The sequence below is a fragment of the Neopsephotus bourkii genome, unplaced genomic scaffold, assembly GCF_033783945.1.
Source record: "Neopsephotus bourkii isolate Nb327-2 ecotype Australia unplaced genomic scaffold, CSIRO-AGI_Nbou_v1 NB_78, whole genome shotgun sequence".
Classification (NCBI taxonomy): Eukaryota; Metazoa; Chordata; class Aves; order Psittaciformes; family Psittacidae; genus Neopsephotus; species Neopsephotus bourkii.
This window is the reverse complement of record NW_026900595.1, coordinates 112,347-131,348: the sequence shown is the minus strand read 5'-3', so window position 1 is coordinate 131,348 and position 19,002 is coordinate 112,347. Positions and strand designations below refer to the sequence as shown.

General features: G+C 41.1%; 1 protein-coding gene across 1 annotated transcript; it reads left to right on the top strand.

The window, feature by feature from the left end:
* The first annotated feature begins 4,408 nt into the window (after window positions 1-4,408).
* Window positions 4,409-16,015, top strand: CETN3 (centrin 3). Its single transcript, XM_061354807.1, has 5 exons — window positions 4,409-4,452; window positions 5,895-6,030; window positions 8,416-8,530; window positions 11,156-11,347; window positions 15,572-16,015. The coding sequence occupies exons 1-5, from the start codon at window positions 4,433-4,435 to the stop codon at window positions 15,613-15,615; spliced, it is 507 nt and encodes a 168-aa protein (XP_061210791.1). The 5' UTR covers window positions 4,409-4,432; the 3' UTR covers window positions 15,616-16,015.
* The last annotated feature ends 2,987 nt before the right edge of the window (window positions 16,016-19,002 follow it).

The window sequence follows — 19,002 nt, the reverse complement described above, 5'->3', positions numbered from 1 at the left end:
GCGGGGTGAAGTGGGCAGTGGCTGGGGCCTGGTCACGGCAGTCTCCAGCCAGTAACCTGATCCTTTCCGAGGGGGTGTGGGGGTCAGACCCGGCATCTCCTTTTCTCCCAGGGAGGGCTTAGAGGGGCTCGCCTCGGGTTTGTCTGAGGTGATGCACCTTGAGAACGCTTTTAACAGGCGTTAGGGTAGGCGGTTGAGTTTCGATTTTAGTTCCGGTGATGTAGCTGATGTGTAATGGGACCAGGCTTATGAATTATGTACCTGGCACATCCTCTTCAGGTGTAATTAATAGGCCTGTATGGCATATGTGATCCTTGATTTTCAAGTCCAAGAACTTCATGTTTCATGTGGTAAAAGTGGTTGTAGAAGAGGTGATGCTCAGCTCCTTGCACTTAAGTACTGCTTTGTCTTTGGAGAAAAAAACCCACAATTCTCCACAAAGTTGTTTTATGCTAAACACTAAATAAACACTTGAGTAGCCACATTCTTCTTCCAGCAGAGTTTGGCGTTAATCTGCTTTCAGATTTCTAGGTCAGCAGCTCCACATAGGTCCCATGGTGTAATGGTAAGCACTCTGGTCTCTGGTTCCAGAGACCTGAGTTCAATTCCCATAGGGACCTAAAAATTTTTTCTCCCTTGGTGCTTTCTGAGCATGCTTATACCTTGGCAGCCGTACTTTTATCCTGGAGAAGAGAAGGCTGCCAAGGAAAAGAGGGCTGTCTTTGAGCAAGATTTAGGGAGCTTGTCTCTTTTGCATGTACCAAAACAAAGCCGGAGGTCTTATGAACAATGCCTGTATGTGTGATTGAAAGGATTTTAAAACAATTCATAAATTATCAGTAAGAACTGTTACTGGCAACAAAGCCGATCTGTGACGCCCAACACCCACATTAGTAGCCAGACAACCCAGACAGCCCTCTTCTGCCTAGAAGTTCAACCAGATGTTATCCCAAACTAGTTCTTCATCCACCTCACTGCTTAATTCAAGAAAGCACAGAAACAGGTACAATACAAAAACATTCAGAAGCACTTGTTAGTTTTATTTTAAATTTAACTGTCTGAAGCTAAAAGTTACATAGCTGTTTTGCTGGTAAAAAAATGTAGGGTTATAGTTACACTGTACACACTGTTGCAGCACAGGGATATCTTGGCTAGTCAGAAAGCAATCTAGTCCTCGGATTGCTGACTAGTCTAGTGTGGTGGTACTATTACAGAATCATAGAACTGTAGAATAATAAGGGCTGGAAAGGACCTTAAGATCATCTAGTTCCAACCCCCCTGCCATGGGCAGGGACACCTCACACTAAACCATGTCACCCAAGGCTCTACCCAACCTGGACTTGAACACCACCAGGGATGGAGCATTCACAACATCCCCAGGCAACCCATTCCAGTGCCTCACCACCCTTACAGTAAAGAACTTCGTTATATCCAGTCTAAACTTCCCCTGTTTAAGATTTAACCCATTACCCCTTGTCCTATCACTACAGTCCCTAATGAAGAGTCCCTCCCCCGCATCCCTATAGGCCCCCTTCAGATACTGGAAGGCTGCTATGATGTCTCCATGCAGCCTTCTCTCCAGGCTGAAAAGCCCTAACTTCTGCAGCCTGTCTTCATACGGGAGATTCTCCAGTCCTCTGATCACCCTTGTGGCCTGCCTCTGGACTTGTTCCAGCAGTTCCATGTCCTTTTTATGTGGAGGACACCAGAACTGCACAGTACTCCAAATGAGGCCTCACAAGAGCAAAGGGGCACGATCACCTCCTTTGACCTACTGGTCACACTCCTTTTGATGCAGCCCAAGATATGGTTGGCTTTCTGGGTTGGGAGCACACATGGAAGCTGGGTCACGTTCGTTTTCTCATCAAACAGCACCCCCAAGTCCTTCTCTGCAGGGCTGCTCTGAATCTCTTTTCCGCCCAACCTGTACCAGTGCCTGGGATTGCCCCCACCCAGGTGTAGGACCTTGCACTTGGCGCATGGTTAAACTTCATCAGGTTGGCATCAGCCCACCTCACAAGCATGTCAAAGTCCCTCTGGATGGCATTCCTTCCCTCCAGCGTATCAACCAAATCACACAGCTTGGTGTCATCAGCAAACTTGCTGAGGGTGCACTCAATCCCACTGTCCATGTCACCGACAAAGATGTTGAATAAGACCAGTCCCAACACTGATCCCTGAAGGACACCACTCGTGACTGGTCTCCAGCTGGATATTGAGCCACTGACCACAACTCTTCGTGTGCAGCCACCCAGACAGTTCTTTATCCACCAAGTGGTCCGTCTATCAAATTGATGTCTCCAATTTAGAGACAAGGATGTCGTGGGAGACAGTGTTGAATGGTTTGTACAAGTCCAGGTGGATGATGTCAACTGCTCTACCCCTGTCCATCAGTTCCGTAGCCCCATCATAGAAGGCCGCCAAATTGGTCAGGTAGGATTTCCCCTAAGTGAAGCCATGCTGGCTGTCACCAAGCACCTCATTGTTTTTCACGTACCTTAGCATGCCTTCCAGGTGAATCTGCTCCAAGATTATGCCAGGCACAGAGGTAAGACTGACTTGTCTGTAATTCCCTGGGTCTTCTATTTTCCCCTTCTTGAAAATGGCGGTTATATTTCCCTTCTTCCAGTCATTGGAATCTTCACCTGACTGCCATGATTTTTCAAATATGATGGACAGTGGCTTAGCAACTTAATTTGCCAGCTCCTTCAGGACCTGCGGATGGATTTCATCAGGTCCCATGCAAGTTCAGGTTCTTAAGATGGTCTTGAACCAGATCCTCTCCTACAGTGGGCCCAAGGTCTTCATTCTCACAGTCCCTGTGTCTGGTTGCCAAGACTTAGGCGGTGTGGTCAGAGCATTTGCCAGTGAAGACTGAGGCAAAGAATTCATTGAGGTCAGCCTTCTCCAAATCCAGGGTAGCCAGTGTAAGTTATTAGCTTATACATTCTTGCCACGTCACTTTGTGAGGTGTCATCATACCTCAAAGTCAATTAATGCTTCTACAGAGTATGTACAGGAAGAATATCCCTTCTGGGCTCCTATCCTCTCATCTATTAATATGTGAAAAGGCGATGAATACTGCCAACGTACAGAGCGGTGTAGACTTGCCACCTGGTGGCAGGTGTGCCCAAGTACAAGCAGAAGCTGCCTGAATGGAGGAGGAGGAGGAAAGGTGTTAGCAGGGGCTGCGTCACTGTGCAAAAATTAAAGTGTAGTAGTTTTCCACAAGACAACAAGATTCACTGATTATAGATTAAATTAGAAAGCAAAAGTGTTAACAAACCTGCTCTCCGCTTTTGCTGTCCGATGCAAAACCATATTTCAGCACATGGTTCCTCCAAATACTGTGATTTTACTGGGCAGGCTGAGTTCTTCAATTTAAGAAGTGACTTAGTGTGCTCTCATATGTGCTCAGTGGTGTGTAGGAAAGGCTACGAGGAATTAAAAATTAAATTGGGAATTACAATTCCAATTAAAAGCAATTAAAATTGAAAAAAAAAAAAACCAAAACAAAGTATCCCTGACAAAGGGTCCTTGGCTACACTTCTGTGATTGTACAAAGATTAAAAGTGAAGTATCATAGAATCAGAGTCTAGTTTGTGTTGGAAGGGACCTCAAATCTCATCCACTTCGACCCCCTGCCATGGGCAGGGACACCTTCCACTAGACCAGGCTGCACCAAGCCCATCCAACATGGCCTTGAGCACTGCCAGGGATGGGGCAGCCACAGGTTCCCTGGGCAACCTGTGCCAGGGCCTCACCATCCTCACAGGAACTTCTGCCTAAGTTCTCATCTCAGTCTCCCCTCTGTCGGGTTAAAGCCATTCCCATTGTCCTGTCCCTACAGGCCCTTGTCCAAAGCCCCTCTTCAGCTTTCTTGTAGCCCCTTCAGGCACGAAGACTCTGTAAGGTATCCCCTGAGCCTCCTCCAAGCAGTTTGATGCAGATGTACACTGCAGTGTGTTTCCAACCATGCAGACGCGGGGAGTTCGTCCGCTACAGGCACAGTACATGGAGGGTGGAAAGGACCGAGCAGAGGCTGCACCCACGGAACCCTCAGGCCGGGCTCTGGGCTCACTAGAGCTGCCGCTAGAGCCCGCTAGCCCCCTTTTTTCCGCCCGCGCCGCACGGCTCTCTGGGTAGCGGCACCTAGAGAAACACGCCCCCTCCTCCTTGAATGGCAATCCTTCAGCCAATAGGTAGGCGTTTCGCGCTCGAAGGCGGGACGATCTCGGCTAACGCCCAATCAGGCGGCGGTGGCATGGCGAAGAGGTCGCGGGTTGGCGGGCGGTGTTTCGTGTCGCTTTTCCAAGGGGGAGGCAGCGCGGTCAGTTCTATACCGTCCCATTCAGTCCCATCCCGTCCCGCTGTGCGTAGTGCGTTGCAGTGCAGCGGGGCTCGATCCGGTCCGCTGCGTCCCGGCGGCACCATGAGCTTGGCCGTGAGTCGGTATGAGCCGTGCGGTGCTTCCCCTTGTCCCTTCGGGCCCTGTAGCGCGGGCGGGGGGCTGCTCTGCTGAGAGGGCGTCCATCGCCGCTCTCCTGGGCCCTTAGGGCCTCGCCGTCCTCTCAGGGGACGCTATTACGGGGAGCGGGGTGAAGTGGGCAGTGGCTGGGGCCTGGTCACGGCAGTCTCCAGCCAGTAACCTGATCCTTTCCGAGGGGGTGTGGGGGTCAGACCCGGCATCTCCTTTTCTCCCAGGGAGGGCTTAGAGGGGCTTGCCTCGGGTTTGTCTGAGGTGATGCACCTTGAGAACGCTTTTAACAGGCGTTAGGGTAGGCGGTTGAGTTTCGATTTTAGTTCCGGTGATGTAGCTGATGTGTAATGGGACCAGGCTTATGAATTATGTACCTGGCACATCCTCTTCAGGTGTAATTAATAGGCCTGTATGGCATATGTGATCCCTGATTTTCAAGTCCGAGAACTTCATGCTTCATGTGATAAAAGTGGTTGTAGAAGAGGTGATGCCCAGCTCCTTGCACTTAAGTACCGCTTTGTCTTTGGAGAAAAAAACCCACAATTCTCCACAAAGTTGTTTTATGCTAAACACTAAATAAACACTGAGTAGACACATTCTTCTTCCAGCAGAGTTTGGCGTTAATCTGCTTTCAGATTTCTAGGTCAGGAGCTTCACATGGTCCCATGGTGTAATGGTAGGTACTCAGGTCTCTGAGTTCAATTCCCATAGGGACCTAAAAATTTTTTCTCCCTTGGTGCTTTCTGAGCATGCTTATACTTTGACAGCCGTACTTTTATCCTGGAGAAGAGAAGGCTGTCTTGAGCAAGATTTGGTGATTTGGGGAGCTTGTCTCTTTTGCATGTACCAAAACAAAGCCGGAGGTCTTATGAACAGTGCCTGTATGTGTGGTTGAAAGGATTTTAAAACAATCCATAAATTATTAGTAAGAACTGTTACTGGCAACAAAGCCAATTTGTGACACCCAACACCCACATTAGTAGCCAGACAGCCCAGATGTCTTGCTTAGATAAGCTTCCGGCTGCCTGTCTGTCTCTAAATTCTTTTTCCTAAGCTACAGTTTACCTATAAAGCATTTTTAGGAGTTGTATCATTTCTGCTGCCTATTGGGGTTGTAAGGTCAAGTATTCTTTTTAACTGGCAGTTTTTCTGCCCTCTTTTTTGTTGCTATTTTATTACCCAAAATGCCTGGGCTGATTTTATTTTGCGTGGGTAAACGGCAAGTCATTCAGCTTTCACAGTGGAATTTTCCATTCCAAGTGTTGGTTTAAACTAGGAGGAGGAGCTGAGAAAAGATTGAATGGGTATGGTGGTAATCTGTGCTTTTATGGAGGGTTTCTTATTGGTAGAAAATACTGTTTATGGTGGTATCTTCCCAATAGAAATTAATTATGCTGGATTTCGTTTTACACAGGAATGAGCTTTCAGTAGACAAAACTAAAAAGAAGAAAAGAAGAGAACTGACTGAGGAACAGAGGCAAGAAATCAAAGATGCCTTTGAGTTGTTTGATACAGACAAAGATAGAGCAATAAATTATCATGAATTAAAGGTAAAAGTTTTTTTTTTTTCTTTTAAACAATTTTATGGCAGATAATGTATATCTGCTTCTTACTGAGTTTCTAAGATGTTGGCTGTATCTTTAAAAAGTACTGCATGTTCAAGATCTCTTGGAGGGCTGAAGGACTGAGGACATTCAGGGGTATAAAAAACCTAAACCCCTGCACTGTTTTTAAGTGTGTACTGGGTTCGGCAGTAGCAGTTATTTTTCTCCTTCTTAGTAGCTGGTGCAGTGCTATGTTACTGACTTTCATCCTGGGAACAACGCTGATAACACCGATGTTTTTAGTTGTTGCTCAGTAATGTTTATTCTGACCAAGGGCTTTCTGAGTCCCATGGTCTGCCAGGGAGGAGGCGAAGCCGGGAGGAAGCAGAAACAGGACACCTGACCCAGGCTAGCCAAAGAGGTGTTCCGTACCACAGCATGTCATGCCCAGTATATAAACTGAGGGCAGTTACCCGGAAGGGCTAGATCACTGCTCGGGTCGGGCTGGGTTTCAGTGGGCAGGTGGTGAGCGTTTGTATTCTCTTCCTTTTGTTATTTCCTTTATCATTATTACTGGTGGTAGCAGTAGTGGTTTGTGTTATACCTCAGTTATTGGACTGTTCTTATCTCAACCTTTGGGAGTTACATTCTTTTGATTTCTCCTCCCCATCCCTCTGGGAGCATGGGGAGAAAGTGTGAGGGGAGTGAACCAGTGGCTACATGATTTTGGGTTGTTGGCTGGGCTTAAACCATGACAGAGCGAGATTTTCTTCCTATACTATATACTTGACACAGTAACAGAATTGCTGTAGCACCTCGCATAGCACTGGTTTGAATGCTCCGAGGGTTTACCTTATATCAGTGACTTAAATGGGAAAAGCTCTTGCAAAGCTGTTTGCTTGTTTTTAAAGGCACTGTATAATTTGAAGCTTGGTGTTGTGAAAATCCACAGGTTTCAGATGCTTAGGTAGAAGTTGTAAATCAAGTTTGTAAAGCTGTTCACTACAAGCCAGAGTTTGTTTACTTGTATTTTTCAACAGGGAGTCTATGGATTGTAGGAATGAGGTGTGCTGTTTGCTGTGCATGTGGAGGTTCAGCAGTTGCTCTTGCTACTGAAGGCTTCTCCTACGACTAGCTGTCAGCAAATGGAGGTTCTATGAATCTTTCCTAGAGAGTCCTCCCATCTGGAAGTCTCTAGAAGGAGAACATGAAGTTTATTGAAGTCTCTTTAAATCTTTTTATGAATTTTTATTCTAATCGTACTGCATCAAGAACAAAAAGGTTTTGGAGAGGCCAGTGTGCCTGACATGTATTGGGTGAGATTCTTTTGGGAAGGAATGCCTAAATCAATCTGCTGTCTCCATGTTCTATCTCTATCAAATAACTCAAAGAGGGTGGTGGGAAAAAAACAAGAGAGTCTTATTTTTACTTTAATTGCTGTTTCAGGAATGTCTTAGGTACAACATTTCCCTTCTCTTTATTTCAGAGTTCAGGTATTTTATCTCTGCTGGAAACCACATTGAGTTGGGAGTGCTAGGGTAACTTTTCCCACTTAGTAGTGCTCTGAATTTCCAGCTGTCATGATTATCTGCAAAGCTGTTTTCTTAGCTGTCGAAATAAATTTTGTGGCCTGAAGATAATACTATAGAGGGACAGAAATGAATAAAAAATGATCTCCTCCACAAAATTAGTGGTTTCTCACTTCTGGTTTAGTATGTTTGTTGGTTTAGAGGAAGTCATTGTAGTGTGTGCTGAAAATTTGCCATCCTAGTTGAAATGGGAAACTAAAGGTGTACTCTTAGTCAATGGAGAAAGTTAAAAAAAAAAAAAAAAAGAAAGAAAAAAGGTGGTTGGTTTTCTGATCTTCAGTGGAAAAGCAGTAAAGTCAGTTGTAAACCCATAAACATGTATACCTTCCCATGGCAAGGGGTTGGAATTAGATGATCTTTATGTCCTTTCCAACCCAAAGTATTGTGTGAATCTATATATACTTAATTTGAATACTGAGTAAGAATAATTTGTAGAATGTTTTTCAATTTTATCTTTAAAAAGAGTCAGTAATTGAAATGTTTTGGAAGTGAGGAAAATAGATCTATTTGTCCTGAGAACCGTGTAGTTGAGTCTGTAAAATCCCTGAAAATGCAAAGACTTTTTTTTTCACTGTAACTTCATGTTTCATTTGCTACTAGCAGTTTTAGGTGGTTCTTAAATGCAAAGCTTTTTTCTTTTCTTTTTTTTTAATTTAATTTAATTTTATTTACTATTGTTGCTAAACCTCTGATAGACATCCTCTATTTTGGGCAAGAGGGTAACTACTGAAAATAAAAAGAAATCTTTTAAATCTGTATTTTAATCTTCATATATGATTGCACTTCCATTTTATTCCAAAAGGTGGCAATGAGAGCCTTGGGTTTTGATGTGAAAAAAGCTGATGTCCTGAAAATACTTAAAGATTATGATCGGGAAGCGACGGGCAAGATAACTTTTGAAGATTTTAATGAAGTTGGTATGTGTTTGATTGTGTATCTTCAGAGAAATTTAGTCTATAAAAGTGGCTACAGTTTTGAAGCAGTAGTTTCTGTACTCTTTTAGTTATCTAGTACTATTAAGAAATAGAAGTGGGAGATTTCATATTTTTCTTAATAAAAGTCAGTACTGGAGGAAAACAAATCTTTGTATTCTGAATACTGAGTTTGATCTGTAGAGATGAATGTATAAAAGGAAATAAGAGTATGCACAGTCCTAAACTTTTCCAAACTTGCACAAAGGAATAAATGCTAACTGAAAATGCAGATAATTATTGTGTTGCTTATGGATGTTGTAAGATTCTCCTTCCTGCTGTGGAAAAATGATTTGACATAGTATTTTGTGGGAAGGAGGCAAACTTCCTCCACAAAAACACAGACAAACTGCAAACTGAGTACAGACTTCACACATATCAAAGGTAAGAGAAATTGAAGCAGATGTTAAATACTGTACTTCAGGGGTTTTCAACTATTGATAAAAATCAGTGGAATTTCATTAGAGTGCTCTTTTCATCTGAAGATTGCATATTGTGCAGTTTGACATACTTTGAGTGCATACTTTGATTGCAGGATTTTTAAAGATAAATCTTCAAAGAAAGTTGAACTTATACAGTTTGTGTTTACCAGCAAAAAAAAAAAAAAAAGCCATGTGGGATTACTCAATGTATGGCTTTATGTCTCAGTTTTATTATTCCAGTCTATGTGTTCAAGATACTAGATTCCTGTAAATCTTCTGAAAAAATACCCTCAGTGTAGTGCATGTGTATTTGATCCTGCTGATGAGTAACAATCTTTTTAAAGTGGCAGAACAGTTACTGGTTGAAATGTGTCAATTTTTAACGACCTAACAGGTTAGGGTTATACAAAATGTGCTGTTAAAGGCAGGCAATACTTCTGTAGTTGTGCCCTAGGCTAGAGCAAGTTGTATGTCAGAAAAGAACCAAAAATAAAGCCTTTGGGGAAATACACGTGACCAACAAAACAACAGGTAAACAAATCACAACCAAAAAAAAGGTAGCGTATTAATAATAATTAAATTATAATTACATCATTATGCTATAATTTTATAGGATTGAATATACTGTAATTACTGTGTAATTACTTTTTAATTCCTGATGTTCAGTCATGTCGTTCTTCATTGTTTCCTGTTCATTGTTCATTGCCTCTTGCAGTTAATACTTGCTTTGAGAAGCTAGGAAAATTCTTGTAGGAAGCACAATATATACTGGGAAGGTGGTCAAACCTGTCCCAAAACTTGAATTGGATTTGAGTGCTGCTGTGATGCAGTATGACCTTGACACAGAATTAAACATGATACCACTTGTAGCAAAAAGATTGGGGAGTTAGATAATATAGGTTATAGAAGCTTTAATTGTGAAGAGCTGCTGAATAGAGCTAAGCAATTTTTGAGCCATCAGTTTTTCACAATCTAATGTTCTTCATGCCTTTATACATCTGCAATGTATAAAGATGTAATTACTTTTTGTCTGGTTTTATACTGAGTATGTTACCTGTAGTATTTAGAGACAGAGCATTTTACTGTTCTTCCGCTAACATTACAGTTGTCTTTTTGCACACAAAACTAGAATTTTTCTGGTGATGTAATACTGTCATGCAGTGTAGTTGTTTTAAATGAAATTACACAAATTTAGTATAAATCTGAGGAATTTATGTAGACATACAAACTTCATTGGTGTAGTGAGCTTGTATGAGCTTGGATCAAATTCTTTCCTGTCAATTTTGCCATGCCAGAGCAGGTGTTCATCTGCAAACAGTAGCAGATGCTAAGTGGTTCTCCAGCCCCTTCCAAACAGGGTTGATGCGTTTTTAATGCCTTGATTAAAGTCAGAAATAGAAAGCTCTGGTTAATACAAGACTAACGTAAAACATGTGAAAATGTATTACAGTTGAGTCATCTGAAATAATCGCTAGGAAAATATTTGGTGCATCAAGTTTGTCTTTCCTGTTACAGAAACTGACAAGTGGTTGTGATAAAAGGAAAAATAAAAACCAATTAATCCTTTCAAAATTAATATCTTGTAGTTCATAACAGGCCCCTTTTCATAACCCCTGGGCTTAGGGGTTTGGATTTTGGGGGTGTTTTTTGTTAATTTAGATTTGTATTTAAAAGTGATGTTCTATGTGAATGGTTTTCCTTTCTTAGTGTTTCAGTGTTCTCTGCAAATGAAAAGCCTATCCTGATCAAAACGTATGAAATAAAAAAATAATTGCGTGTTTTCATCTGTCAAAGGTGATGTTTTTTTTTTTCTAAAAGGTAAGTTTGGAACAGAGGAGGCATGTTTATACTTCTAATTCCTACTGAAAAGTGTGTTTAAAGCATGGCTGTGCCTATGTTGCCGTGTAGCTTTCCACTGCAAACAGGTATGTCCAAAGAAAAGCTCTTTTGAGAGCTGGGGGAAAGAGAGATGAGAAAGAGAGATCAAGTATCAGTGAAACAAATATACGCATATTGAATTGAGGTATGTAAAGGTGAAAGAAAGGGTGAAATCAGAAGAACATGTTCTTCATATTGCCTTAGTCTGTTAAGGTCATTCTGAGTTTATCCTTAAGAGTATTTTAGTCTAAGTTAAGTATCCTTCTTACAGTGACAGACTGGATATTGGACAGAGATCCACAAGAAGAAATACTCAAGGCATTCAAATTGTTTGATGATGACGACTCTGGTAAAATAAGTCTGAGAAACCTTCGTCGGGTTGCTAGAGAACTGGGTGAAAACATGTCTGATGAAGAACTACGGGCTATGATTGAAGAATTTGATAAGGATGGAGATGGAGAAAGTACGTTTTGGGAAACAAAAACCCAAAATAGTCTGCTCTTAATTTTCTCCACTTTTTAAATATGGTTATGTCCTTTTAGGTTTTCTTCTAAATAACTTTCAGCTCAAACTTAATTTACCTTACAAATAATGGAAATTTCTAAGTTTGACAGCTACTAGTCCTGGAAACATATTTGAGTCTAAAAGTTGACTCACCACTAACTCTTACTCAGCTAATTAAAAAATTGGTGACAATGTACTTGAAAGTGAAAGTAGCTGAACCAGTACATGGGAGATTCAGTGGACCTACATCACATTTTAATTTCCTTATAAATCAGTGAAAGGACTAAAGTGCTAAGAGAAACCCTTTTGAATGCCTAGTCAGTGTTTCTCAGGTGATGTACCACTGTGGTGATTTCAGCATGTTAGTCAAATTTGAAGTATTGAGCTAATAAGTTGTGGTGGATGTACCTGGGTCTATGCAGGATCAGCTGGGATGGGTCTTCAATGTAGTTCTGAACCTCAAAGTGCTGATGAGCATAGCATGAAAAATGGGTCTGGCAGCTGACTAGGTCCGTACAGAGTGAGTTGCAGAAGGGATCTATTAGCTAGATAAAGAATGAGTTAACAAATCCAGTTTATGCTTGTTAAATTTTCATGAACACTAAAACATAGGTTGTTTTCATTACACTGAAAGCACCCTTCTGTTTATGTCAGAGTTTCAAGGACTACTCGAGACCATGTACCTGAACACTGCACTTTTAACAGTCATCAAATCTTACTTCCAAGATTTTCTTTCAGGGTGGTGACTCATGTCTGAGCTTTCACAAGCATTTCATCAACTTTACCAGTAGTATTTCTGCCTGTGAGCTGCTGCATCTGTTGGGCTCTACCTTCAGTTCTAGTGGAAAAACAGAAGTGTTCTCAGCCTTGTGACAGACACTCCTTCCTCCTAAACTGTTTGCTGTAGATGTTATTCCATACTTGTGAATACAATTATTTAAGTGCTGAAATGACCCCTTTTGTTTCAGGAGGTCAGTGGTGTGGTATTGCAAACCTTTTGGAGACAAAAGTAGTGAAAGGACAGGGATTCAACTGCCAGAGATATGTTAAAGTTGACACTGTTATTGCTAAAGTAAGTGCTCAGGTCAAGTGTGTGATTTCTTATGGAGCTGTTGTTTTCTGGTATCAGTCTGTGGTCTGAGGCCATAGTTCCTTAATAAATCCATACTGCATAATTGCAGTGTTCCTACACACTGTGTTTTCCCACCCATTTCTCATACTGGCAGGATCTAATCCCACAGGTGAGATATCTTAAGGAAGCTAAGCCAGGTTTTTAAGTGTTGTTTTTCTAGCTGGTTAGATCCCTGAACTGTCTCGCTTCTTGATCAGATTTTTTTTGAGCTGCATTTGAGAAAACAGATTTGGGTTTTTTTCTTGGTGTTTCCTGTAGGAAAATTGAAGCAGGTCAGTGTAGTAGAAGTTGGAAATCCTTTTTTTAGGGACCTGTATGCAGTGACACACAGGATTGCAGCTGTGAATTCTGGTAGACAATAGGATGCTGTTTACTTACTTTCCTGTAGCAGGCAAGGAGTGATGTCTGTTTTCTCAATCCATTGGATAGATTGCTGTTCTGGGTAGGTACTTTAATTTTGACCTTGTTCTGCTTTTGAAAGGAAGAGTTGTATTGCTATCTTTCCTGTATTTTAAAGTGTAGTTGTAGAGGTGAGTAAAAGTAATCTGCCATCTGAGATGTCAGAATCATGGATCAAGGGGGTTTATTTTGTCATGTAGCTATTTCGTCACTACCAATTGAATGTAGACCGTTAGCTCTTTTCAGGAAGGTTACCGAATCATAATTATTTTGCATCAGTGCTACATTTTTGAAATCAGATTGATCAGCTAAGAGTGGGTGGCTCAGTCTCCTCATAGTCATTCATCCATTCCTTCTCTTTGTTAGAGCAAACAAGTGTGAGATTGAATGTGGAAGATTGACAGCATAATGTTTGTATATGTTGCTGTTTATCCTTAAGGTTCTGTGTGTTTTCTGTACTTTAAAGAAAACTGATGCTGCTTCTAGCTTTTTAAGATTCATTCTAAAATATTGAACAATCCTGTGAATCGCTGTTCCATTTAGCTTCAAACATCTGGGCCATGTAACAAAATCTTGCTGTCATCTAGCTCTACTTGTTTCCCTGCCCCCTCCTGAAAAAAAAACCAACACCCAAACAAAAAACCAAAAACAAACAAAGAACCTGAAACTGTTAGTTGGTAGCATCGTCTTCAAATACAGGAATAATACCACTTTTGGTTTAGCACCCTTCTTAGGTTTGATTTACTCATAGTAAAATCAGGTCTGTTGTGTGATACCCAGGCTAGTTGAACCCTTGGGTTTTCAGCAAAACCTCTGAACTGTACTGGTACGCTCTAGGTAAATTTCTACAGAAATAAGTATTTTTTACATATTTCTGTCTGCCTTAAACATTTAAGTAGTCTTATTTTTGTATTTCTGGTCTTAGGAATGACTTCTGTTTTGGAGTATGAGTATTTTTAGAAACTCCATGCTGTCAGTTCATGCAGCTTTTATTGTCTTGTGTGGATGCGTGTGAGGAAATAGGATCCAGTCTTAGGTCTCAGATTTTGGCACAGAATTAGGAAAAAAAACCTGAACAACAAAACTCTCCACTGGAATAATATGCTCTTTTAACTCCCCAGAGCTTAAGTCAACATCTTCTTTATATTAGCTGTGATACTAGTTTGTTCTCTTGTGATCATTTATGTCATGGAGTTCAGGGAAATCTGACACTAGGAAAGATGGTGATTGCTTTTTATTTTATTGTGCCTAACTTGTGAACAGATCCTAAGGCTGAGCAAGATTTACTGGGTTACTGGAATTTGTAACTACACTTTTCTTTGCGGTTGGTTTGAATATTATAAAATTTGCTTATCATTATAATGCTGTATTTCCACTCTGTGGCATTTTTTAACAGTGATGTTTTAAACCAGAGAATATTTTGGGGAGGATGTTTGTGCTGGTATTGTGATAAAACTGTGGAAATGCATTTCAAAGTCATGCAGTCAACATTATGCTTATGTGTAGTAGAGCATATTGTAGCTATATGATGGACTTAACATTTCACAGCATAGAGGCCTCACCTAGACTAAATCTACTTCTTTAATATTTTTTTGCATGCGTTGCAACAGGGCAGATTTAGGTTTATTTTTTATTCTTTAACATAGTTGTATTTGTTTGATTTTCCTCTAGCTGTAGATGTAGCTCTTACTAGTGTTTTGTTTAGGAATAGTTTGGGCACATTGGCTGGGACAAGTAGTTGTCAGGGAAAATTCTTCATGCATGTCTGGTCTTTTCCATACTGCTGACTTACTCTAATCATTCTCACTACAGTAATTAGTTACAGAATGACCATGTTCATTGGTTAACTCTTTTAAGGTGGCTCTGTTTTACATATGAGCAAGGTCAATAGCTTAGGTATAAGTGCCGCAAAATAATTAATGACTGCTAATTAATTTATTATTATGACTTAATTTCTTCAACTATGTTTGTGTGAAATTTCTGTTAATTATAACTGAAGAATTAAGAAAGTTCAGATGGGGAAAAGCTTGTCAAAAGTCTGTTTAATTCTAGCAAATTTATGGAATCATTAGTAAATTATCTTAAAAATCATTTTGTATTTGGCAAGTGTTACAGGTTTGAGACAGAATTTCATGGTTTGGGTGGGTGGTTTGCACATAAATGAATCATTTCAAGAATAAAACTGAATTTGATCATAACTGGAGCTGCAGTGTTGTTGCTTGAGAGGCACTTATTAAATAAAACATTAATAATGGTAGATAAATTTTTATACTACCTAAAAAATTATAGTATTAAAGTATTATGATTTTGAAAAGCCATCTTTTGATATACTTTTATGAGTGTTTTGGTTTTCTTTCTATCTTGTTTTACTTTTCTAATATTTTTACTTCCCTAATTACAAGTAATAGCTTGTTAGATGTGAGATTCTGGCTTAAGTTTTTAAGCTTGCATTCTGACTTTTGCATGCTAAAAAACAGTGTGGTTCTAGAAACAAAAAAAAACACAGACTTGTAAACTCTGACTAGTAATGGATCAGACACAACTAATACTGACTGGGAAACCTTTTAAGCAAAATGCGTAATACAAAAATGCATTATTTTATGGTTTGTGGATGTTTGTAGTTTGTCTAACAAATTTTCTCCTTTTCTACAGTCAATCAAGAGGAGTTCATTGCTATTATGACTGGAGATATATAGCATTAGAAGAAAAGAAGCAAACTCAGCACATACAGGAGGAATCATTGGCAGCTTCCATTACAATGTTTTCTACTTCCATTCATCTCTGTAGCTGGAGTAATGCAGAAAGTTACTTTCCTCACAGGACCAAAATAAAGACAGGTTATACACATTGATGGTTCAGTACTTTGTATCGTTAAATATTATCACTAGAATAATTGGTACATCATTTTAGAACAAGTAAGCAAATGCTGCATTTCAGAATGTTTGAGTAGTTATTTGTAAAATAGCTTTGTATACGATTTCTAAATCGTATCATAAAAACCTTTTGAGGTTGATTGTGTTAGCATTAGCTGTGGCCTTAGTTTTGATACGTAAGGTTGGACAAACTTCCATTTTAATAAAATGTTCTTTTACTGTTGCTACTTGAAAGTGGGTGCTTTTTTGTAGTTTAATCTGAACTGGACTATAACGTAAAATCTTACAGGGAAAATAATATTTTTTTCACTTACAGGCTTGTACTTCCACTGTTCTAGATGAATGGTAACATTAAATGAGCAAGCATTTACGTCTTCAAAGATGCAGTTTTTTAACTGTGTATTACCGTTGTATGATAACAAAGCACAGGCAATTTAGAATCATAGAATAGTTGGGGTTGGAAAGGACCTTAAGATCATCTAGTTTCAACCCCCCAAATAGGCATGATGATAAACTCCATCAAACTGATTTGAGATGTCAGCCACCAGATCTGATAGCTATGGAGATAATGACAACTGTTTATGATGAGTATGTGCACTTTCTGCAGTATTGAGTTAGAAGAAAAGCATCCCAAGGAATGAACTTTTAAAGTAGAGACTGGATGTGTTTCTGATTTACCAGATGTCTTCCAGAATGATTGTTATGGGTTGCTCTTCTAGATTTTCTGTATATTGGTTGTATTTTCTTATTTTTTAAATTTCTCTCCTACATAAAAAAAAAAAAGTACCTTTAAATCTTTGTCAGTCCTGTGTTTATTGTCAGAAAAACAGCTGCTTTTAACTGTCAGTAATCCTGGGGTTATCAACAGGCTTGCCCTGCACAGACAGTCGGAGCTTGGAAATTACTGAAGACAGAAGTTGAGGTCATCAAAGTTAGTAGATTTTTCCTGTTATTTGTGAGTGGGTATTGTGCCGTTCTTGTCTGTGAAATACTGTGTAGCTCTGTATTAAGCCATCAATGCCAATCATACAGAAAGTTGCAGCAATTCAAAATGACTACCAGTGGCTCTGCAGAAGTATAGAATCACAGAACTTTTGGGGTTGGAAAGGACCTTAAAGCTCATCCAGTTCCAACTGCCTGCCACAGACAGTGCCACCTTCCACTAGACCAGGTTGCTCCAAGCCCTGTGCAACCTGGCCTTGCACACTGCCAGGGATGAGGCAGCCACAGCTTCTCTGGGCAGCCTGTGCCAGCGCCTCACCACCCTCACAAAGAAGAACTTCTGCCTAAGATCTCATCTCAGTCTCCCCTCTGTCAGGTTAAAGCCATTCCCCTTGTCCTGTCCCTACAAGCCCTTGTCCAAAACCCCACTCCAGCTTTCTTGTAGCCCCTTTAGGCACTGGCAGCTGCTCTAAGGTATCTCCTTAAGGAGTCTTCTTTTCCCCAGGCTGAGCAAGCCCAGCTCTCTCAGTCTGTCTCCAGAGCAGAACTGCTCCAGCCCTTGCAACATCTCTGTGGCCTCCTCTGGGCTCGCTCCAACAGCTCCATGGCTCTCTTGTGTTGTTGCCCCAGAGCTAGATGCAGGACTGCAGAGGGGGTGCTTTAGAATCCTTGCTTTATATTTGCGGATGTGGCAGCTCTTTATGGGCTAGATAGAAACAGTGCAAAGCTTCATGAGCACAGGCCAGTGAACTGGAGACATCCCATAAGTTGCTCAGACTAGGAGTAGCACAGAAAAAAAAAATCATTATAGTGCTTAGTGATACCATTTTAATGTTTGGCTTTGCTTTTCCCCTGCATTTCATTGTTTGGAAGATATTTTTCCATTCCAAATCCATACTTGTGCTGCCGACGGGTGAGCTTCTTGCTGTTTTATGTACTGGCTTAACTGCAATTTCTGTTAGTTTTCCTTCATAATCACTAACCGTTTGTGATAGATTGAAGTCTCCAGTGTGGTAAGATCTAATCTCTGATTTTAGGACTGTCTGCTTGGTCCCGACATTGACACGTGTTCAACTGTTTTGTGGGGCTCACACCCATCCTAGTGCTTTTTGATAGTTTGCTTGGTGTGTCATGGGATAGAGGTTCCCAATTTTTTTACTTTTTATTCTTTGTCAGGAAGAGAGTAATTTGGCAGCTCATTTAAATTTTGCCTGAGGGAGGACAGTGTCAAGGTTCAGCAGTTGTTACGCATTTAAAAGCTGTGCTGTGAACGTGTGCCTCATTTCCAGACTTGCAAAGGTGGGCTGGGGACTCGTCTGGAGTACCTGGGACAAATGCTTCTCTGTTGCCTCTGCTATAGAGGGCAGTGATGTCTGGCAGTTGTAAAAATATGGCAGCTAATGGTCTGTCAGAAAGCACTGCACTGAAACCCACTGGAGACTCCGGGATCTTACAGCAACAACAGTTTAACCGTGCCAACTAGTCTATCACTTCCTTAATTAATCCCATGCAACTTTGAGGGAATTGAGAACCTCTAAACAAGTAAGAACACCACATCAGAGTGCAGTATATACCAAATGTTGCTCTGCTGACTTTAGAAGTCTTTTCAATGATAATTTTGTCACATCAGACATTTTTGGTTTGTATTTATTCACAGGAAGGTTTCTGGGCACGGTTAGGTCATCAGGAGCCAGAAAATGCCAGTGTGACAGTTGCATGTGCCTCATTGTGTGGAGGCTCTGCCTGAGCTGGGAGACACCTCTAGAGCACTCTGGTGACAGCTTTCTTCACCACGAGTTGCTTCCCTTGCAGCTCGGTAAAGAGGAAAAGGAAAACCACATCATCTTGGCTGGCAATAGAATGGAGGCATTTTGTGAAGGGAAACATGAGCAGAGGCACTGGGAAGAGACCTAGCTGACCCCAAGCTCAGAACTGGACCAGGGATCCATGCTGAGCCACACTAGTGCCTGTGCAAGGAGAAAGGCAACCTGAAGGTCAGGGCATCTGTGTCTGTGTTGGTCTCTCTCCTGTGTGTGTGTTGGTTATAGTGTGAAGCTGTGTGTGGAGAAATCCTTCAACTCTTAAACTTGTCTAAAGCAAATTTTGCAGGTTATGTGGCCCCCAACACAAGAGGGATGTGGAGCTGCTGGAGCGAGTCCAGAGGAGGCCAAGGAGATGCTGTGAGGGCTGGAGCAGCTCTGCTCTGGAGACAGGCTGAGAGAGCTGGGCTTGTTCAGCCAGGGGAAGAGAAGGCTCCTTAAGGGGAGA